Source organism: Poeciliopsis prolifica, unplaced genomic scaffold (assembly GCF_027474105.1).
Source record: "Poeciliopsis prolifica strain line A6 unplaced genomic scaffold, Auburn_PproV2 SCAFFOLD110, whole genome shotgun sequence".
Taxonomy (NCBI): Eukaryota; Metazoa; Chordata; class Actinopteri; order Cyprinodontiformes; family Poeciliidae; genus Poeciliopsis; species Poeciliopsis prolifica.
Window position 1 is genome coordinate 408,554 of NW_026562485.1, and position 24,263 is coordinate 432,816.

Consider the following 24,263-nt stretch of genomic DNA (forward strand, 5'->3'; position numbering starts at 1 on the left):
ACACACACACACTCATAGACAGAGACACACACTCATAGACAGAGACACACACACTCATAGACAGAGACACACACACACTCATAGACAGAGACACACACACACTCATAGACAGAGACACACACTCATAGACAGAGACACACACACACTCATAGACAGAGACACACACTCATAGACAGAGACACACACTCATAGACAGAGACACACACACACTCATAGACAGACACACACACACTCATAGACAGAGACACACACTCATAGACAGAGACACACACACACACTCATAGACAGAGACACACACTCATAGACAGAGACACACACTCATAGACAGACACACACACACTCATAGACAGAGACACACACTCATAGACAGAGACACACACTCATAGACAGAGACACACACACACTCATAGACAGAGACACACACACATAGACAGAGACACACACTCATAGACAGACACACTCATAGACAGAGACACACACACACTCATAGACAGAGACACACACACACTCATAGACAGAGACACACACTCATAGACAGAGACACACACTCATAGACAGAGACACACACACACTCATAGACAGAGACACACACACACTCATAGACAGAGACACACACTCATAGACAGAGACACACACACACTCATAGACAGAGACACACACTCATAGACAGAGACACACACACACACTCATAGACAGAGACACACACACATAGACAGAGACACACACACACATTCATAGACAGAGACACACACACACATTCATAGACAGAGACACACACACACATATAGACAGAGACACACACACATAGACAGAGACACACACACACACACAGACAGGTGTCCAGTCCTCCGCCGGCTGCCGCAGCACCAGCCGGACTCTTCCTCTCTCCGCAGGCTGATGCGGGTCTTTGCGGGTCTCTGTGCGGACCGAACGGAGCGGCTCAGTTCACAGGTATTTAACTTTCTTTTTCTCACCTGTTGGCCCATAAAGTGGATCAAACTGCAGGAACCAGTTCATTAAATCAGAACTTTATTGATAGCTCAAGTTTTTATTTTCTCAGATTTCCAGTTTTCTGATCAAAGATCAAATTTATTCAAATGAATGCCTGTTTTTTAAAACCAGTTGGTAAAAAATGATTAATCACTGCAGCTGATCGATGCTGATTGGTGAGTGATCAGAGGACAGAAATCACCTTTTATTATTTTAGTTTTATTTTGGGGGCTGGTGAATATTCATCATAGAGCTAAATATTTAGATGATATGCAAATTAATCTGAAAATAACCACAAGTAGACTACCAAAATAAAAGCTGGCTCTCAACTTATGTCTGATCACATAAGAAGTCATGTGACCCAATACGGATCATGTCTCGTATCGGATCATGTGACTCGTATCGGATCATGTGACTCGTATCGGATCATGTGGATCGTATCGGATCATGTGACTCGTATCGGATCATGTGGATCGTATCGGATCATGTGACTCGTATCGGATCATGTGGATTGTATCGGATCATGTGACTCGTATCGGATCATGTGGATCGTATCGGATCATGTGTCTCGTATCGGATCATGTGACTCGTATCGGATCATGTGACCCAATACGGATCATGTGACTCGTATCGGATCATGTGGATCGTATCGGATCATGTGACTCGTATCGGATCATGTGGATCGTATCGGATCATGTGACTCGTATCGGATCATGTGACTCGTATCGGATCATGTGGATCGTATCGGATCATGTGACTCGTATCGGATCATGTGGATCGTATCGGATCATGTGACTCGTATCGGATCATGTGGATTGTATCGGATCATGTGATTCGTATCGGATCATGTGGATCGTATCGGATCATGTGTCTCGTATCGGATCATGTGACTCGTATCGGATCATGTGACCCAATACGGATCATGTGACTCGTATCGGATCATGTGGATCGTATCGGATCATGTGACTCGTATCGGATCATGTGGATCGTATCGGATCATGTGACTCGTATCGGATCATGTGGATCGTATCGGATCATGTGACTCGTATCGGATCATGTGGATCGTATCGGATCATGTGACTCGTATCGGATCATGTGGATCGTATCGGATCATGTGACTCGTATCGGATCATGTGGATCGTATCGGATCATGTGACTCGTATCGGATCATGTGGATCGTATCGGATCATGTGTCTCGTATCGGATCATGTGACCCAATACGGATCATGTGACTCGTATCGGATCATGTGAGTCGATACACATCATGTGATGCGGGTCATGTTGTTGACTGGTTGACGTGTCCCCAGATCTCGTGTCAGGATGAACGGTCCATGCTGAACATCACCTCAGCATGACATCATCAGGCCCCACCCTTTTCTCCCTCTGTCTTGATGTTGTTGCCGCCAGTCGCCCCGGCGCCCTTTGGCCCCGCTTCCTGCTGCCTCTCTGGATCTGGACTGCCGACCCGGCGGGCCAGGTGCGAGCCTCGCACCAGCACTTCCATCCCCACTCCATCAAGCTCCCTGGTGACATTACTCTGGGGGGGCTGTTCCCCATCCATGCCCGCGGCCCCCACGGCGTGAACTGCGGCGAGCTGAAGAAGGAGAAGGGCATCCACCGTATGGAGGCCATGTTGTACGCCCTGGACCAGATCAACGGCGACCCCGAGCTGCTGCCCAACATCACACTGGGTGCCCGCATCCTGGACACCTGCTCCAGGGACACCTACGCCCTGGAGCAGTCCCTCACCTTCGTCCAGGCGCTTATCCAGAAGGACACGTCTGACATCCGCTGCTCCAACGGCGAGCCGCCCCTCATCCGCAAACCGGAGAGGGTGGTGTGTGATCGGAGCGTCGGCCAGCTCCGTGTCCATCATGGTGGCCAACATCCTGCGCCTGTTCGAGGTGAGAGACGGAGATGGGTTAGAGAGACAGGTGAGGAGCAGGTAGAGGAAACGAGACTAAAGGTGAGACAGAGTGAAGCATCAGTTTCAGTTGGAGATCAGCATCATGAAGACTTTCTACCAAAGATGTCGAATCTGATGAAGTGGATGGAATGACTTCCTCCATCAAATGAATAATAAAGATGCAATGGAGGACAGTGGAAACCTGTACAACTACTGGGACCTAGTGGAGTACAATAATACCCAGTTAAACCAGCAGAACCCAATGGACTACACTAGCATTAGTGGAACCCAGTAGGACCCAGTAACATCATAAAACCCAGTAGAAACTACTAAATAAGGGAATATTTTTTTTCATATGAAGCTCTGCAGCTCATGCTTCCTCCTCTTCCTCAGATGATGATGATGAGGTTGTTGTCATAATGAGGTCTGCTCGTTAAGAAGGTCTCTGTTAATCACTCTCGGTGTTAATGTGATTGAAGAGCTGCCCCACTTTGAGCTCGGCTGTTACACAACATTAATCTGTCTGAGTGGTTCTGGTCTCTGCTGCTCCACCATGTCGCTTCTGAACTGGGTTCTGGTTCTGGTTCTGAATTCCAGATTCCTCAGGTGAGCTATGCATCCACTGCTCCAGAGCTCAGCGACAACAACCGCTACGACTTCTTCTCCCGGGTTGTTCCGCCAGACTCGTACCAGGCCCAGGCCATGCTGGATATCGTCAAGGCTCTGGGTTGGAACTACGTCTCCACACTGGCGTCCGAGGGCAACTACGGCGAGAGCGGCGTTGAGGCCTTCATGCAGATCTCTCGAGAGGCCGGTAAGGAAGCTCCTATCTCACCCATGTCTGACCCATCTATCACCTGACTCTGTCTCTCCACCAGGTGGTGTGTGCATTGCCCAGTCGGTCAAGATCCCCCGAGAGCCAGCTGAGGGCGAGTTCGATAAGATCATCAAACGTTTGATGGAGACAAGTAATGCCAGAGGAGTCATCATCTTCGCCAACGAGGACGACATCAAGTAATCCACCAGATACTCACCTCTTCCCTGGACACCTTGTTGGTGTGGTCATGAGACTTGAGGCTGATTCTTCTTTCCCTCTGGTAGGCGTGTTCTTGAAGCGGCGAGGCAGGCTAACCTAACGGGTCACTTCCTGTTTGTTGGGTCAGACAGCTGGGGGGCCAAGAGCTCGCCAATCGCCGAGCTGGAAGACGTTGCAGAAGGCGCTGTCACCATCCTGCCCAAGCGGACCTCGATTGACGGTAGAACTGGATGCACTTGACCAAGCATTACCTGGTTCTGGAGGATTCTAGAGCAGTGTTTCTCAATTCCAGTCCTCAAAGTCCACTGTCCTGTATGTTGTAGGTGTTTCCCTTCGGCAAAACACTCTTGATTTGACTAAATGGGTGACAAGCAGCCTTCTGCAGCACTTGAGGAGGTCATGCAATCATTTGAATGAGATGTTCTGGAGCAGAGACACAACTACAACATGCAGGCAGTGAGAACTGAGGACCGGAATTGAGATCGAGAGGCTTTAGAGGGTTCTCATCTGTTGTGTTTTGTTGTACAGGCTTTGATCAGTACTTCATGTCTCGATCCCTGGAGAACAACCGCAGGAACATCTGGTTCGCCGAGTTCTGGGAGGACGACTTCAGGTGCAAATTGACCCGTCCCGGAATCAAACTGGACTCAGACAAGAAGAAGTGCACAGGTACTCATAGAGACAGATTTGTGAAGGTCTCAGGTGTTCCCTTATTATGGTGCATCTGTCTGCAGGAGGCGAGCGAATTGGTCAGGACTCGTCCTATGAGCAGGAGGGGAAGGTTCAGTTTGTGATTGATGCCGTTTATGCCGTTGCCTACGCTCTGCACAACATGCACCAAGACCTCTGTCCCAACAGCCATGGGGTCTGCAGCAGTATGGACCCGGTGGAGGGGCGCCTGCTGCTGGACTACATCAGAGCCGTCAACTTCAACGGTAAGTTCATCCTCTGGGCAGGCAAACAGAGCAGACAGATGCTCCAAGTCCCTGGCTCTCCTTCATGAATTCGTGGTTTGGATGGTTTGCGTCTCATAAGCGGATGGCATTGAAGGTCTCCACTGACTAGCCTGTCTGTTTTGGTTGTATTTACCCAGAATTCCCTGTGCTGTGGTCCCCCTCCTGGTTTTTGAGTGGTCTTCGATGCGTTCGGTGTTCACATATGAATTCAAAACTTCAACTTCAACCAAACCCAGTTTAGGTTTGTAAGATTAGAGTTTGATTTGTGCATTCAAACCCCCCCCTGATGAATCGGCAGATGAACTGGAGCTGGACTGAATAGGGTCCATTGCAACCAGCATGAACTGGTTTCATTGGACTGTATGTTTATAGGTGTTTCCCTTCTGGCAAAAATGGAAGGTAATGACCTTCATCTGAAGGAAAGTTCCCTTTTCCTTATCTGTTCTCAGACAGAAAAACTCAAACTACTTAAACTCCTCCTGTCAGACATCCAGAACATTTTTAATAAAGATGACAAGCTGCAGCAGGAAGACACGGAGCGGATCACCTGGGAGAGGCAGACTACATGTCAGCAAATAGACGATCCACCAAAGAAGAAGAACTCACTTTGACTCAACCGATTAAATATTGACAGACAATAAGAGATCTCTCATGAAAGACCCAGATGGTTATATGGTTTATTAATATAATATTGGATGAAGCCCAGGCACATGTTGGGGGTAAAGGAGAGTTGAGCCCCTGCCCCTTTTATCCTTGATGCCCCTAGTTCTCTTTTTTTCATTTTTTTTATCTGTATGTCAGGAGGCCTTCTTGTGCTCCTCAGCAATAATATTGATGTAAATATAATAATGTAGCTAAAGAGCCAGTCTAGCCCTCAGTCTAATAATGACTCTCAGTTGTTCAGGCTCCGGGTCCATGGTGAGAAGGAGGGCAGATCTGTTCCTCTAACTATCAAATTATGGGCAAGAATAATTTTTTTTTGTGAATAAAAACGTTTTCTATTTATTTTTCATAATTGTCCTGCAATATCGGAAAAACCTCCTCAACTCTGAACACAAAAATGGTTGAACTGCAGAGAAACTTCTGACTTTATCAGTGCTCCATCTCCCCCAGTGCTCCACTAACTGCCCCAGTGCTCCATCAACTGCCCCAGTGCTCCATCAACTGCCCCAGTGCTCCATCAACTGCCCAGTGCTCCATCAACTGCCCCAGTGCTCCACTAACTGCCCGGTTCTCTACAGGCATCTGGGGCCTTAGACAGAATCATGATTGGTCCCTGAATGTGTGGATGGTCCCTGAATGGCTGCTACCAGCAGCTACTGAGTTTTCTTTGGGTTGATATCTCAACCTTATAATTCTAGATCTCAACGGAGCTAACATAGAAAACTGATATAGTGAACCCTCTGAGCTTTTTGATTTCTAAATCAGTCTGCAGCCAATTTGTTCTAGAAGTTGTAGGACTTTTTAAGTAAAATATCAGCACATGTTCTTATTTCATAACCTTGACCTTCTCTCCTCTGGTCTGTTTAACAGCTTCAGGCTCAGATCAGCTCAGCAGAAACAGAAACATTATGTTGAGGAAACATGGATAAAATTTGTTTTGCATTTTCCCCAAACGATGATCCAGTATGGTCTGATAAATGTTAGATTCTTGATTGATATGGGTTGTTGTTGTTGTGTTGTTGTTCAGTGTTTTAAGATCTTGGCCTCTTTTTAACTCTGAGACCTCTGAAGGTCTCTGCACAGCCCTAATGAAGCCTTATCTGGTTCCAGTAAAACTACCATCCGTCTCTCTGTCTTCCAGGAAGTGCTGGGACCAGCGTTCTGTTCAATGAGAACGGAGACGCTCCAGGACGCTACGATATCTTCCAGTTTCAGATGACCAACCACAGCCACCCTGGCTACCACGTCATCGGCCAGTGGACCAACAACCTGAGGCTCAATGTGAGTCGGTGCCATGAAGGCCAGACCTCAGGACGTTCTGTCCCTGACCCGGTGTGTGTTTCTGCAGCTGGAGGAGATGCAGTGGTCCGGAGGAGACAAATCCGTTTCCAGAGTCCATCTGCAGCTTCCCCTGCAAACCCGGAGAGCGGAAGAAGATGGTGAAGGGAGTCCCCTGCTGCTGGCACTGCGAGGTACCTGGAGCTGCCATCCTGCTGCCACTACTAGAACATGGTTACAGGAAGTGAGGCAAAAGGAATGAAACATGTGTCCCACCTGCCTGCAGCTCTGTGACGGGTACCAGTACCAGTTGGACGAGTTCACCTGTGAAATGTGTCCAACGGACATGCGGCCTGTCCCCAACCGGACGGCCTGCTGTCCCACGCCCATCATCAAGCTGGAGTGGAACTCTCCCTGGGCCCTAGTGCCCGCCTCTCTCGCCATGCTAGGCATCCTAGCAACCAGCGCCGTGGTGGTAACCTTCATTCGCTTTAATGACACCCCTATCGTCAGGGCATCCGGAAGAGAGCTGAGCTACGTCCTGCTGACCGGTGAGCTCGCTGACCGGTCGCTCCAAGATTTCACAATTACTTTTGTGAATTTTGCAGTCAAATTGACAGATTTTCTTGTGATTCTTTAGGAAAATATTTTGAGATATTTTCACTCATGTATGACATTAAGAATGACTATAGCTGGACATCAAATCAGGTCTTCGGCAGTAGAGGAGAACAAGTAAGAAATACTGCCACCTGCAGATGGGAGTTTAGTATCATCACAACCCAATATTTTTGTGAGATTTTGAATTTGTCCTGTCGCTGTGAAAAACTGGAGACTGACTAAACCACATGGTGCTGTGTGACATCGTCAGTATGGATGACATCATTAGTCTTATGGATGACATCATTAGTCTTATGGATGACATCATTAGTCTTATGGATGACATCATTGAGAATGATGTCATCAGCAGTTGATGACCTCACCTTTCTCCATCCAGGTATCTTTCTGATTTACCTGATCACCTTCCTGATGATCGCGGAGCCAGGTGTGGTGTGTGTGCATTTCGGCGCCTCCTGCTGGGCCTCGGCATGGCTATCACCTACTCCGCCATGTTAACCAAAACCAACCGCATTTACAGGATCTTTGAACAGGGCAAGAAGTCGGTGACTCCTCCAAATTCATAAGCCCACCTCCCAGCTCGCCATCACCTTCATCCTCATTTCTGTCCAGGTAAGTGGACGCAGGTCATGTGACCCGCAGGTACCTTGTGTGATGCCTGGTGTCTCTCAGGTTCTGGGCGTGTTTTGTGTGGTTCGCTGTGGTTCCTCCTCACACCATCATTGACTACGAGGAGCTCCGCCCACCAAACCCAGACCTGGCCCGAGGCATCCTCAAGTGTGACATGTCAGACCTGTCCATCATCTGCTGCCTGAGCTACAGCATCGTTCTCATGGTAAAAAAATACTTCCCCTCAGCATGATGGTTCCACCAGCGTGCTGTACAGTGCTAAGCCATGGGCTTTTCCTTCAAAGCCAGAACAAACACCAGAACCGGACTGTAATTCTCAGTTACATCTGTGACGTCTGTTGGGACGTTACAGATGTAACGTGACGTCCCACCAAACAGAAATATTCTTACAAACAGAATATTTCTGTTTGTAAGAATCTGCATTGCATCGTCTGTTGCTAGGTAACATGTACGGTTTACGCCGTGAAGAGTCGAGGCGTTCCAGAGACATTCAACGAAGCGAAGCCCATCGCTTCACTATGTACACCACCTGCATCGTCTGGCTGGCCTTTGTCCCCATCTTCTTTGGCACCGCTCAGTCCACTGAGAAGGTAAGAACCGGACCAGGCTTCAAGTGAGTTAGTTAGATCTGGCCAGAACCAGATGTAACCCAGAGGAACTGGGAAGAACCACAGAGTTCAATCAGAGGAACCAAATCTGTTCCTTTAAACAGACTGCAGGTCTGTATTGTTCTGGTTCAGTTCTGGTTCCTGCAGCTTCTCCAGAATCTTCTGGTTAGTGTTCTCCAGAACAACAGACAGAACCGGAGTAGAGGTGAGCGGATGAGAGGAACTTGGCTCCATCCTGTCACTGCAGACAGAAACCAGGAGGAGGATGGAGTGTTTGGGTTGGCGGCGCTGGGGGAGGACAGGTCCGTTATGCGTCAGATAAACCGTGCAGATACTTTCAGGTCGGATTATACAGATTAGAACAGACAAGTAACGAGGCCCAAACGCCCCAACAAAAGAGACAAAAAGACCAAAATATCAGGGCCGGGGAAAGAGGCTTTCAGAACTGCTGAGCCGACAAAATAAAAGCTTCTCTGCAGGATTAAAGATGGAGGCTGCAGCAGAACATAACAGACTCTCCAGGATGTTTCGCAGCTGCTTGGAAAGTTTCAAAGAGAATAATTCATGAAAACATGAATGAGAGGAGTTGCAAACAACAACAGGTCACACGCCGGTTCTTCTTCTGTGGTTCTCTGATAACAGCCGGACCTCCTCCTCTCTCTCGGTTCTGGGTGCTTCATGAAGGAGGATTTAAGAGAAGCTTTTTATCTGAGAACAACAGAACCAACGGGAGCTGGGAGAGGATTACTGCTGCAGGAGCTTTTAGCTTCACACACACATTCCTAACTAATTTACTCCTGTGGACTCTAATTGACTCCCTTTAGTTTCTGTAGCCTAACTTTGACCTTTTCCCCAACCTCCTCAAGTTTATACCTAACCCTAACCTGCAAATAATCTTTTTTTCCCAGAATGTATTTATGCTTTAACATGAGGTACAAGGTGAAGGTGTTATTGTAGTCAGATAGTTAACAGTGTACCCCACAAATGATCTTTTTATATTGTGTGGCAAAATGTCCCCACAGCTACAAATGTCCTCATAATGCTGGGGGTTAGTCAAGAACCCCACAACTATGGCTAAACATCTACACGCACTCACACACACACACACACACACACACACACACACACACACACACACACACACACACACACACACACACACACACACACACACACACACACATGCTCACGATATATATAAAATATTAATGAACCAGTGGGAAGATTCAAGTTAATTGCTTGCAACATCTCGCATTGGTTTGTAATTAATTAATTGTATTTTGTCAACAAAGTAAGTAACACTTTCAATTCAAGACTCTTTTTGTTGCGAAATTATTGAATAAATTAAGATCTGATCTCAACAACAGAAATATTGTATTTTTTAATCTGTTCTTAAACCATCAGATTGGAGCAAAGTTTTTCAGGAAGCCCTGATCATTCAGATGTTAGCTGCTACATGTTTAGCATTGAGATGCTATTTGAGGCCTGAATAGCTTTGATGTTAAGGAAACTCCATTTAGCACAATGTGAACTGAAAAATAATTGTTTTCTGGTGTCCCGTCAGATCATTCAGAACCAGAAATTAACACCCAGTTGACAGAGAGAAGCAGCTTCATCGCTGCTGCTAGCAGATGTGCGTCAGCTTTACGGTTGTATCAGAAACAAGTGAATACAAAGGTTCCACAGAGAACTTTTCTCCTGGATATTTGTTGATGGTTTTCTTTGTTTCTCAAGGAGTTCTGCAGACATGAAGGTGGTTCTGTTAAGTTCGGGTCTCTGTCTCCTCAGATGTTCATCCAGACTGCCACCCTGACAGTCTCCATGTCCCTCAGTGCTTCTGTCTCTCTGGGGATGCTGTACATGCCCAAAGTTTATGTCATCATCTTCCACCCGGAGCAGAATGTCCAGAAGAGGAAGAGGAGCTTTAAGGTGAGAACCCAGGTGTTCTTCTCAGGTGGTTGTTGCTGTGGTTCCCCGTTGCTCTAACCGTCATGTTGCAATGCAGGCAGTTGTCCAGGCGGCCACACTGTCCCAGAAGACGGACAAACCGAACGGAGACACCAAGATCGAACCTGACAGAACTCAGTAGCTCCACCTGCTGGAGGCAAGGAACGTTTCAGCATTTCTAGTGATGAAGAACAAAACCTTGATTTGATGCTTGAACTCATCCTGACCCCGATAGGTGACCCCTGCCCAGAGTCACCCAATGATGAGGATGAGGATGATGAGGAGGATGATGAATCATGTTTTCTTTCCTTCTCAGGTACCAGCCAACCAGAGCAGAGCCTGATGACATCATCACCACCATTATCATGAAGATGCTGAGCTTTTATTGTGAAAACCAGACTTTAGGTCAGACAGGAAGTGGAGACATGTTGTGTTCAGGGGACAGTGTGGAGCTCAGTAATGTTGCCATGGCAACATTAAACATGGAGACATTATTCTGCCTGGTGGGGGTCTGTGACATCACTGACAACACCTGAGCACTTCCTGTCAGAATCTGACTTTTCACAATAAAAGTGTTACACTAGCTGTTTCTTAAGAAATGGGTGGACTGGAGGAGGGTTTACCTGAGGAGCTCACCTGTTGCTTCAGCCTGTCCCATGTAATAGGGTTCTGGTTCTGATCATCTCAGTGAAACAGAACCCTGGTCCACAGATTCAGAACCTTTAACTTTAATGTGAATCTCTTTGTGAATAAATCATTTAATTTCAAATGTTCTGGTTTCAGTATTTGGGTCTCGGTGAGGTGGACAGAACCTGTTCAGGTGGCTCTGGTTCTGTTGGCAGACCAGAATCAGGTTCACAGATGAAGCAGCGACTTTGAGTTCATGTTTGAGTTTTATGGTTTGTCATTTATAAAGTTATAGAGTCAAAAATTACCAGCAACAATTTGTGTTGTTTAGCCTGTCATAAGAGAAACCAATGGGAGTTTGTTGTAGTCATACTTCCACCATGACTATTATTATTCATTCGTCTATAAATGTCACATTTCCCATCTAAACATTTATGAACCATGTTAAATATTTAGCTCCATAAATATTATTTAGCCAAATAAATATTTAGCTTCAGATATATTTATCTGAGCTCATTGTTCGGTTAACTCTGAGCTACCTAAATATTTAGGTTATTAAATAAACGTTTAACTTTGACTTTCTAAGTCGCAGATTCTAAAAAACAAACTTCTGATGAATGTGGAACATTATTTTATCTGCATTTGCTGCTAACTGGGTTCAATGAAAGGATGCGGGCTGTTGTCGGTCCTCCTCACCGGCTGGTGGCGGTATGCACCACCTTGTTCACCAGCCGACTTCAAAATCAAGAAGAAGAAGGTCCAAGATGGCGGCCTCCGCAGCGTCGCGTGAACTCTTCACGGAGGGAGTTCGGGCGGTTCTTCAGACGTGGCCGGTTCTACAGGTGAGCTCCGAACCGGGTCAACTGCCGGGTTCGGAACCAGGTCTTAGGGGACGTGGGGATAATCAGTTGGTTCCACTAGAACACGTGATCAAACCATGTAGTTAATGCTAGCAGCTCCTGCTTGGGAGGTTCCGTCTCATCCAGACCGGTCCAGTTCAGCTCTACTGGACTTTAGACGGATTTGGAGCTCAAGATCCAGTTATGATCCACCTTCTGGTTCTGGTACTGCTCAGCGCTGACCCAGTGGGTTCATTATCTGTCAGTAACGGGTTCGGGCTGACATTGGACCTTTTGAAAAATGCATCACTCAAACGTTCCGGACCCATCAGAACCGAACCTTCTCCCCCGTCAGAACCACCCTGACCCATCAGAACCGCGGCCAGCGGATGATTTATATTAAAAAGTTAATATTTTCCTCCAGCTCAGTCTAGAAGTGGTCCGGTTCTGACCCGGTTCCGGATGTGTCCTCTTGTCCCTCAGATCGCAGTGGACAACGGCTTTGGAGGCGTTTACGGCCAGCAGAAAGCTGATTGGATGGTGGATGTCGTTCAGCAGTATTTCCATGACAACGGTACGTCTCCACGGTAACAGCTAAGAACGTTTTAATGTCAGAACCTCACTTCCTGTCTGACGTCACAGTTCTGTAGCCTGACGTGTGTGTGTGTGTGTGTGTGTGTGTGTGTGTGTGTGTGTGTGTGTGTGTGTCTGGGTGTGTGTGTGTGTGTGTGTGTGTGTCTGTGTCTGTGTGTGTGTGTGTGTGTGTGTGTGTGTGTGTGTGTGTGTGTGTGTGTGTGTGTGTGTGTGTGTCGGTGGAGGGCAGCTGACCTGCAGCAGTATGAGGTGGAGGATTTTCTGTCTCAGCTGATGGATCAGGAGTTTGATACGGTGGTGGAGGATGGCAGCTTACCTCAGGTACACACACACACACACACACACACACCGACACACACACACCGACACACACTCACACCGACACACACAACTATGAGCTGTGGCTCTGTCTCCTGATTGGCTGCTACCTGACCAGGTGTGTCTGCAGGTGTCGCAGCGTCTGCTGCAGCTGTTCTCCCTCTGGAGCAGGGGGCGCTGCAGCAGCTCCGGAGCACCATCCACATACTGACTCAGAGCAAAGCGCCAAGGGCAAAGGTCACGGCTCCGGCTACGCAGTCAGATGACGAGGAGAGCAACAGCGAAACGCAGGTACGCCACGGGACTGGTTGCTAGGCAACACAGCCATAAAGTTGTCCTAACAAATTTATTAGAACTTCCTGTTGGTCCATTAATAACCTGTATGTGTGTGTGTGTGTGTGTATGTGTGTGTGTGTGTGTATGTTTGTGTGTGTGTGTGTGTATGTGTGTGTGTGTGTGTGTGTATGTGTGTGTGTGTGTATGTGTGTGTGTGTGTATGTGTGTGTGTGTATGTTTGTGTGTGTGTGTGTGTATGTGTGTGTGTGTGTGTATGTGTGTGTGTGTATGTGTGTGTGTGTGTGTATGTGTGTGTGTGTATGTGTGTGTGTGTGTGTGTATGTGTGTGTGTATGTGTGTATGTGTGTGTGTGTGTATGTGTGTGTGTGTATGTGTGTGTGTGTGTGTGTATGTTTGTGTGTGTGTGTATGTGTGTGTGTGTATGTGTGTGTGTGTATGTGTGTGTGTGTATGTGTGTGTGTGTGTGTGTGTGTGTATGTGTGTGTGTGTGTGTGTGTGTATGTGTGTGTGTATGTGTGTGTGTGTGTGTGTGTATGTGTGTGTGTGTGTGTATGTGTGTGTGTGTGTGTGTGTGTGTGTTGCGCAGGGCATGGAGTGTGAGGAGTCCTGCCCGTCCCTCAGCACCATACGTCCTCCTCCTCAGGACGAAGAGGACGGCTGGACCATGGTCCGGAGGAAGAAGTGACGAGCAGAACCAGAACTTTACAAACCAGACTTGAACTGGACTCCACCGTGGAGCCGCCATTTTAAGGGCGGAGCCTCCATGAAGGCGCTGCAAAGTCCAGATGATCCGGTTCTGATGGCCTAGTTGGAAAACTGTCTTCGTTTATTTAGAACATTAAAATGGGTCAAATTAAACAGAACCAATCAATTTTAAAATATCAGTCCATTAAAATTCTTCTCATATGTTCTGGTTCTCTGGTCCAGCAGAACCAGAACCAGGTGGAAACTTTGATGATGACGGATCCGATCTGATCCAGAACCACATGCTAGCATATCAGACTGGACCCGGACTGTCTGGTTCTGTGCTGCTTTAGGTCAAATTCTGACTGGTTCTGGATGTTTCAGTTCTTTGAAGTTAAAAATATTTTGATATTTTTATTATTAATAATGCCCCTGGGATTAGCTAATGCTGGTTAGCATCCTGATTAGCATTAGCTAATGCACCTTCAGCTGCTAATCAACATTAGCTGCGATTAACAGCTAATGATGCTAATTAGCTGCTGAAGCTGTTCTGCAATATTTTCACTAAAATCATGAAGTCGTTTTTAATGGACTTGTTTAAAATAAGTGCTTTTATTCTGAAAGTTGAGGTGTGACATCATCTCTGCTCATGAATAATTAGTTAATCGCTGCTGGATGTTTGTTTGAGGTTTAACCCCTGCAGTTCGTATTCAGAGCTTAATTTAATAAAGTTTACGAAAAATCATGAAGCTCTGGGCTTTATTCCCATCAGATTATCACAGAACGGATCAGAACCAGGAAGTTTTCAGGGTTTGAAGTTAAATCTGACATGGAAATAAGGTTTCCAGCAGAACATGAGGAAGTGGAATTCTCATTTATTATTTAGGGATTAATATGTGAGACGGAGAATCTGAGATTATAATCTGGGTTTACTGGGAGCCAAATGAGGGAGAAACATGACCTGTGTTGATCAGGACTCTGCGTTTTCTGGATGTCCGATGGTAAATAAAAGTGAGAAAGGAAACTTTCCAAATACAACAGTTTTTACTATTTACATTTTATAAGCAAATACTGGAAAATTAATGACACCCTTTTCAATACTCAAAGAAAAAAATGTTTTCCCAGTTTCTTACTGGCATTAAAGCAGAAAAGTTTTCTTGAAACTGTTGAGCAGTTTTAATATTTCTGCTTTAAGGTTGGATGGTCTCCTTACCATCACCCTAATCTTCAACTGTGATACTTCATATAGGACCAGTTCATAATGAACATTTTCTGAAAAATTTTTACAAGAAAAGTCCAAATAATGGAAGAACAATAATCAGTGCATCGAGTTTATTATCCAAATTAATTTAGTTTCTATGGGAACGCAGCAACGCTTCGAGTTGTTGACCTGCAGCATTTTCCTCCTGACTGAGCTTTGATCAGTGATCGATTGGTCCTGTCTGGTCAGTTTGACTCTTAAAGGGACAGTATCACATGTTGTCCAGGAATGTAGCACCATTTTGTATAATGATCAGTAACAATGTTACCTTCTATTATATGACTTAAAATGTTCTGTCATATATCAAATATGACTTTGCTTCCTGTTTTAACACCTTGAAATTGGGTGTTGAAATCTCTTTAAGATCTGCTTTTTCTGAAGCTCCGCCTCCAGGAAGTCCTCCAACATAGCACCTCTTTAACCCTTTAATGTTTTCAGCAGCGTTGCTCTGAGCAGCAGCTCCTATAAAGAGCTCAGCAGATGTTTGCCAATTGTTGCTGGCTAGTCTGAAGGAGCTGCACCTCGAAGGCGGGGCTAGGTCCACCCAGGCATTTGTCAAACATGAATGAATCAGAACAAAACTGCAGGGAAAAACATGGCAGAGGATGTGATGCTGCTCAAACCGACAGCAGAGAAAAACATTTCTTTTATTATTATCATTATTGTTATTATTATTACTGTTTTTATTATCAAACATAATTTCACAACCAGCGATGCTGATAAGAAAAGGTTTAATTAAAGCACAGAAACATGTTAAATTACAACCAAATGAACCGATCCGCTGCAGGTTTCCCTCCAGAACCCAGAGAACCAAGCGGTTCGACACCACCAGGTCCAAACGGTTCCGATTCAGCCCCAGTAAACCCAGAACTGAGCCGGCTTTTATTCTGAAACCAGAGAACACCTGACCAGGTGAGATTCACACAAAAACAGGTAGAAAACCCCCCTGACATCATCAGTGATGTCACTGCAGGGGGCGGGGCTGTTTCAAGGCACTAAGGTCATCAGAACAGGTGAACAGGTGGAAGCTCGTTATCTACTGATCAATAATCAATAAGCAGGAAGTGACAGATCAATAAAAACAATTAAAATTAAGAAAAATGAGAGAAAAACAGATTTTAGTTGATCTGTGGAAGTTCAGCACCAGAAACTCACACAGGTTGATCGACTGACGGCCGATCAGGTGATCGCCAGAAGAATAGTCAATCGATCGGTCAATGATGAAGCAACAGATGAGCTGCTGGCTTCATAAATTAGATCGACTCAAAAAAAACTGATCAGAAATCAAAACTGAGTATGAAAGGAAGACAGGAAGTCAGGTGGAAAAACAGGAAGTGGACAGGAAGTCTACAGGAAGTGAGGTACAGCAGCACTGAAGTGATTTCTGGAGTCAGCTCTGACCGTTCACCTGTCCAGGTGATCAGCAGCTGTCAATCTGAGACCAAACATCTGGATGGTTTCACCTGGCCAGGTCAAAGGTCGTGTCTGAGCATCGACTAGCCGGACCTCAGCTCAGTTCAGACAGGTGAGGCTTCCTCAGGTGTGACTGGCAGTCAGCTTTAGAGGGAGGCGGGGCTAAACGTTCATCGGCCCCACCCACTGACCAGTCGGCCAATCAGCAGAGGCGTCTCCAACCACACGGGTCAGCGAGTCACAGTGAGACAGCTGTGTGTGCAGGTGTGTGTTATGTGTGCAGCCAGGCGTGCTGCAGGCACTGCGCCGCCGTGGCGCGGCGCTCCGGCTCCATCTCCAGCATGGTGAGCAGGAAGTCGCTGAACTGCGCCGCCTGGTCCAGCGGCCACTCGTACTTCTCCAGCAGAACCTCGAACAGACCCCACGGCTTCAGGTTGGAGATATGCCGCAACTCACCTGGACATGTACGTCGAGAGAAACAGCCAGTCAGAGAGCCATTCAGGGAGCCAATCAGAGAGCCCGGTGGGACCTGTGGGCGGGTCTCACCTCTCCTGGTGAAGTATTCCCTGGAATACCTGCCAGACAAGGCGAAGGGCAGCGGCAGCGGACCCAGCAGCTCCATGATGTGGGCGATATGATCTGCAGACAGGTCACACAACTAAACACACTGAGGAAGTACAGAACCAGAACCCAACCAGAACCCGCCTCGGTACTGCTGCTTTACCTTCGTCTCTGGTGTAATCTTCTCCTGAATGCGGCTCGAACAGGTAATCCCCGGTTGCGAGTTCGAACGCCTGGAGAAGGAAAAACAGGTCAGACCTGGTTCTGGACCCAGTTCTGGACCCGGTTCTGGACCCAGTTAATGATTTGTGCCTTTTTGGGAAGGTTAGCCAGGATTTGCCACTGAAATGTAACATCAGAACCTCTGAAATGTTTGGAACTGATCATTCCCCTAGTTTACCAGCAGGGGGAGCCTTTTTATGTGAAACCTGCAATATTCTGAGGAGTTTACAGAAATCCAACAGAAAGTTTCTGAAAGTTATTGATCGTGTGTGTGTCTGTGTGTGTGTGTGGTGTCTGTGTGTGTGTGTGTGTGCGTGCACCATGCAGGCGGTGCTCCAGATGTCTGCTGGTGGCCGTACTCCGCTCCGATCAGAACCTCCAGGGCCGGTACTGCCTGGTCTGGATGTCCTCGGTGAAGTGTTTGTGCTGCTCGGACACAGTGAGGGAGAGAAGGAGGCGTCTGATTGGTCGGAGCTGCACAGGAGGATGAGGAGAGGATGAAGATGTCTCACCACCCAGCAGGCGTTCCCAGGTCGGCGATCTTCACTCGGAGGCGGTCGGCGTTCTGCGGGTCCAGAGGGTTCAGGACGAAGTCCGACGAACTGAATCCTGCCGACAAGAGAACAACTTCACTGGGATTGGTCACAAACTCAGCCAATCACCTGCTGGTGAGTCAGCATCATTACACCGTCTGATGCCGACACCGACCAACCAAACAGGCAGAAAACGATCCAATCGATGCGATCGATCCGATCGATGTTCTGCTTCAGACTCCAAAAGACGAACAGAGAGACAACAGAAAACGTAACTTTCATTTATCAACGTTTATTTCACCAGAAAATCCTTTTGAGATTAAAAATCAACTACAAGAAAATCCTGGCCGGGATATTTTTTCACATTTCAAGAATAAACTAAATAACTTTATGAGTATAAAATATTAGAGAAAAAGTTGTACGACAATAAAATGACATAAGAACAGTCATAGTGTAATAAAAATAAAGTTACACTATAAAGTCTAAATATTACAGAAGAAAGAAACAGAATCCTCCATAAAAATGATCAAAACAATTAATTTGACAAACCGAATTAAAGCAACTTGTTCTAATTCTCTGACTTCTCTGTTAACATCAGAACTTTATTCTCAATAAAAATTCTTAATGTGGCTCCAAACGATCTGCAGGACATTAACGTCCAACAGAAAGTCTCACCGTCTCGTCCGCTGGAGCATCCCGACTGGGTGGAGAGCGCCGACTCAGAGGTCGCCGACATCACCGAGCTGGAGAGCCCTGATAGGCCGGAGGCGGGCTGGAGAAGCGTCCGGGGGCGGGGTCACTGAACCTGTCGTCCAACCAGGAGCTGCTGGACTCTGGGCTTGGCTTGTGATTGGCTGTGGAGCAGAAAGTGTTGCCGTTGACGACCACAGACCCTGAGAATGAAGAAACATTTCTGCTGTGTTTTAGTTTAACGAGAGAACATTCATGTTTCCACGCATCGCAGCAGGAAGGAGGAGAGTCGCCAACAAGACAACGCAACAATTCACTGGAGATTCAGGGAACTGACAAAATCTGATAGATCTGCTAGTAAAAACGTTCACAGATCTTCTCCGTCCGTCTTCATACTCTGGATCAAAGGGTGAACAAACACCTAGCGCTAATGCTAAGCTAGCCACCCTTAAACACACCCAGACAAACCAAGTAACCCAAGACGTTCCCTACAGGTCAGAGTACTCAGTCTGGCTGGAGGCGATTTCTTCCTCACTGTTGGCTCAGTATGACGGATTGACTGACTTCAACTGAATGCATCATGTGACCAAAATGTTTCCTTTGAGGTGAAAAATGGGACCTGGAACCATCAGCTGACCTGGACAACTCCTGGTTTAAACACCTTTAAACAGCTTGCTAGAATGAATGAATGAATGAATGAATGAATGAATGAATGAATGAATTCATTGAATCAACAATCAGAATAAAATAAACCATAAAGTCCAACAGGCCGGTTTTACTCACAGGTCGGGTCGGCATCGTCAGGCTGCTGTAGACCTTCCTCCTCATCCATCCTCTGGAAACACAGAGAAGCGCTCATGTTCATCTGACTGGCTGTGCTGCATCACCGACGCCGCGGGCCAGTCAGAAACTGGCCCGCGGGCGGTTCATACAGGTGTACTGTTGCACACCTGTATGAACAGGTACAAACAGGTGTACCTGTATATCCATGAGCCTTTCGTCCAGGAGCTTCTGTTGACGCTTTGCCTTCCTTTTCAACTTTTTCTTCTTGTTTTTTGACAACTTCCCCATCTGCGCGCACACACACACACACACACACACACACACACACACACACACACACACACACACACAGAGGTTAGGGCAGGCAGGAGCAAGTCTAGTTTATCTGAAACTGTCGATAACTTTCTGCCTCAGGAAGAGGGCGTGGTCATGGGGGCGGAGCTAAGCAGGTCATGTGATACCTGGGACTTAAGGTGACATTTCTAAGTATGTAATTTTTCTGACAGCCACTAGGTGATGCTATAACAGCTGCCTGCCTGATGTCACTGTGGCCACGCCCACTTTAACAAAAATTGTTTTTACAAACATCCACCAAAACCCCAACTGGAATCGAAATCACGAAACCTTTATGTCCACTAAAATGTATTGATTTATCAACATGAGATAACCAATCAGAACACAGCAGAGGTCACACCTGGGCACTCACCTCTTCATCCCTGGGAGCCGTGCTAACTAGAGACACACAGATGGAAGGAAATCATCAGGGAGGAAAGACAGAAACAGAAAGAAGAAAAGGTTCAGTTAGAAGAAGCAGGTGAAGGAAAGACAGGAAACCACAGGAAGCCAGATCAACCACAACCCGCAGGTCCGACTTACTGGTCCCAGTAATTATGCTGACAGGCAGGCTGGGAGAAGTTCTGAACTCTAAAATACATCTGCAGCACCTTCTGACCAATCAGCTGGTGGCCCTCACCTGATGACCCTGAAGGGGGCGGGGCTCCAGCTCTCTGCCAGATGGTGGCCTCAGCCGCCAATCTTCTGACGTAGACGTCCTCAACAACCAGGAGGATGTTCTCCGGCTTGATGTCTGTGTGAATAATTTTACACTTGGTGTGAAGGTAGTCGAGTCCCTGCAGCACCTGCAGACACAACCGAGTTTGGTCAGAACCACCGAGTGGCTGCAGGTCAATCAGCCGGAGTACGATGTAGTCAAGGTGCCCTAATCACCATGTCGGAGTTAAGGCCTCCACATACCAGGGCCTACAAGGAGGTCCTGCGTACTTGAGGCGAACACAAAGCTACTAAAGGGAGCTTAGAACTCAACAAACGCTCTAGTATCCATTTGGATTGTGGGAATTCAAGGATTATTCATGAGAAATGTAAGCAGTAGATGCCCTAGAAAATGAAATCTGAGCCATTTGCAGACGGAGTGTGCAGAGTTTGAATAGTAGAATGTGGCAGCCTTTTGGGTGGATGTTACCAACAGAGTTAACCATGGAAGTATCCTTAGAAAGCATATGGTTCTAAAAATATAACCGATAACCGTATAACCATATTGGCTTTGTCCTAGTTAAGGCAGAACCATGAAGAATTGACCCTTTGAAACAAGTCAATAAAGTAAAACCCAAGAACACTTTGCTAAACGTTCGTGGCGGTGGTACCTGTCGGATGATAGTCTTGACACAGACCAGAGGAATTCCCATATAGTTTGATTTAATGATCCATTTTAATAACTGATGACCTAGAACCTCCAGAACCATACAGACATCTGAGAGAGGCTGAGGAAACTACTGAGACAGGTGGACAACAGGTGGACAACAAGTGGACGCAGTCTGGGACCGAAGGACAGCTCATGGTCAAGGATACGAACTCCATTGATTCCAGAGATCTTGAAGTCATCAATGAGTTGGACGATGGTTTCTCTGTACGAGTCAGATGGGTCGCTGTCCCTCACCTGGAGAGAGACAGGTTAGCTGAGCACGTCAGTAGCCGCTGGTGGTAGAGATCAGGACAGCGATACTCACACATCGCAGCAGTTTGATTTCATCCAAAGCCGTCTCGTGTAATGAGGAGCGCTCTTCACCACCTTCATGGCCACAAAGCGCTTCTTCCTGAAGAAGACATACCTTGAAAGTCTGAAAGAAGTCCATCTGAGAAAACATGTTTTTCAAACACAAGTCTCTACTGACTGTAGGTCCCAGCAGAGCCACACTGTGGAAAAGTGTCCCCAGCCCAGTTTCCTGACCACATGGTAGCGGCCGTTGAACAGGTCTCCGATCTTTACAGGGTAGTACCCACCTGGAGAATCAGAGACCACAAAGTGAGACTTGTCTCCAGGTACAGGGCAATCCACAAATACCTGATAGTGACAACATCAACAACACTGACTGACTAAGTGTGTTAGCAATGACTAACCTACTGAATGCTCTCAGTCACCTCTCAACCCATTCCTCTAAATGGTTTGGTTAGATGGACAGATACATGGATGGCCCTGGTGGTTCCAAACTTCTTCTATTTCCAAATTATGGAGACCACTGTGCTTTTCAAAGCATTCATTGTTGCCAAAATGTTTTTTTGTCCTGCATCCATCATCCTTTTCTGGAATTTGTTCCTTGAACTAATCCAATCCTTGTGGTCTGCAGACCTTTACTTTGACTTCGCTTCTTGCCTTCTGCCCGTAGACTATCACCTTTATGGACACATGACTTCCATTTTTAAATTATGCTCAGTGGAGGGCACCCATTTACCTTGGGTGCCCTCCAATCAAAGTGTCTAATGATTGAGACCAGGGATGGGCAACTCAAGTCCTCAAGGGCTAGTGTCCTACAACTTTTACATGTGTCCCTGTCTAACAATCAAAACTTTAACCAAACTAAATGATAACATTTACATGTAGCATGTTGAATCACCTCCTTAGTATGCAGTCAACTTTTCCAGAGTCCTGCTAACGACCTGATCATTTGGCTCTGGTGTGGTCCTCAAGCTCTAGAGTTGCCCACTCCTGGTCTAGAAGATACGGGACTGGCTTGTTTTATCTCAAGCTATCTTAGTAGCATTTTCATACCCAGAGATTTCAACCATCTCTCTCTCCTCCGTACTACCAACGTTTTGGGAATCCATGAAGGTCTCTGCAAAAGCTGCTTGAGGCAGGATTGTAATCTACTCTTGGTACTCTATTGGCAACCTGTCCAAGGTGGAACCTGCCAGGAAGTGATTCCCCCACAGGGTAAAGAACAGTTAAAAGAACAAGAACATGTTCTGTTTGTGTTGTTTGAATGGATGAAGTCGGTTAAAAGGGACAGTGTACGTCTGACTGGCTGCTAGCTTTAAAATTCCAACAAGCTGTCAGTGATGTGACATCTATCTACTACAAGTCAGGGAAGTATAACTGATAACTTCTCACAGATTTAAACAAACCCTTCAGAGAGGGACATGGCTCCACTGTCCTTCAACCTGTGAGGCAAAAATGTTTGCAGCATCTTGAAGTTGATGTCATGTAGCCATTTTGTGTATAGGTGAGAAGATGGTCACGTGTCAGAGGTAAACCTGAGGGTTTAGTCAACTCACCTTTACAATAATCTGAAGGGTCTTCCTGCTCTTCATCATCAGACCCAAGCAACTGGGCTGGGAGGAGTTAACTCTACAGGAGGCGGGCTCTGATGTGGCGGGGGCATAGCCAGATGAGATGGGGCAGATGATGTCGTGGCAGGAAAGCTGAATGGAGAATCCAGAGAGCACAGGAGAGAGGAGGAGGAGCACAGAGGCTGGGAGGAGGCACTGGAAGTAAAGGTCATCGAGGTCAGGAGGAAGGGGTCGGAGTGGGTGGGGCTTAGCATACTAGTCGGAGGAGCTTTCACAGGGTTTTGTGCAAATACTGCAGAAGTCTCAGAGGTAACGCCTTGAGGTGAGGTTGGAGGTGGTTGGAAGAACTCAGTAAAACCATGTGCTGAGGCATTCTGGGTAACGTTAACATCTGGTGGGTGACTTGCCGAGACTTTGGCCAAAGCTTTCTAATGCAGAAGAAGATGATTGGCTGGGACTGGGAGTTGTTGAGAGTAACTTCAGGGGCCATTATAGTTTCTACAGGTTCTGGAGTGAAATTGCTCTCTGGTTATGCTCTGGGGATGCAGTGCCTGGATTATCTGCTGGGCGCTCTGAGGAGGAAGTGGTTGAGTAATCCGGTTTGGACTGTGGGAACTTGCTGACTGTGCTGAATGCTGGGGACTCTGGGGACCAGGTGACTGGGTGGTCTGGTGAGGGCTCTGGGAACGCGGTAAATGGTGAAGACACTGGGAACGCTTTGACTGGGTGTTGAGGTTCAGGGGTCCAGGTGAATGATGGGGACTCTGGGGAAAAGGTGACTGTGTGTTCTGGTGGGGACTTTCAGGATGTGGTGACTGGACTCTTGATGGGGACTCTGGGGATGGGGTGATTGGTTATGTGGTGGGGGCTCTGGGGAACAGGTGACTGGGTGATCTGGTTTGGAATCCGGGACATCAGCGCCTGGGGACCTTGAAGGCAAGGTGTCTGGATGGATCTCTCGGGGGAAAATGTGCCAGGCTCTGGAGCCTCTGGACCTTCCTCATCGGTGCCGTTTGTAGGACCTTTTGGGGGGAGCTGGTCTTTTTGAGTGTCATTCTGTAATGGCATTTGGAGGGGAGTACCATCAGTCTTTAGAAAATCACTGCCCTCTTCAGGCCTGAAAAGGGAATTAAGGGTGGAAAACAATTTCAGAATGCAACATTTGGAAAGGAAAATACAAATTTGATCCAGTTTATTCACAATAAAACAATGATACAATAAAAACGACTT

At 46.8% G+C, this 24,263-nt stretch overlaps 1 protein-coding gene and 2 pseudogenes across 1 annotated transcript; 2 read left to right on the top strand and 1 right to left on the bottom strand.

Annotated features, from left to right (window-relative positions):
• Positions 1 to 708: 708 nt before the first annotated feature.
• Positions 709 to 11,424, top strand: LOC129354432 (metabotropic glutamate receptor 6-like; annotated as a pseudogene).
• Positions 11,425 to 11,966: 542 nt separating this feature from the next.
• LOC129354431 (pre-rRNA-processing protein TSR2 homolog) lies at positions 11,967 to 14,413 on the top strand. The gene is given in 6 exon segments (XM_055023902.1): positions 11,967 to 12,098; positions 12,579 to 12,669; positions 12,919 to 13,010; positions 13,138 to 13,171; positions 13,174 to 13,298; positions 13,891 to 14,413. Coding segments are annotated over 6 exon segments (573 nt in total). The 3' UTR covers positions 13,990 to 14,413.
• Positions 14,414 to 15,965: 1,552 nt separating this feature from the next.
• On the bottom strand, positions 15,966 to 23,537 carry LOC129354433 (SRSF protein kinase 3-like; annotated as a pseudogene).
• Positions 23,538 to 24,263: the final 726 nt, after the last annotated feature.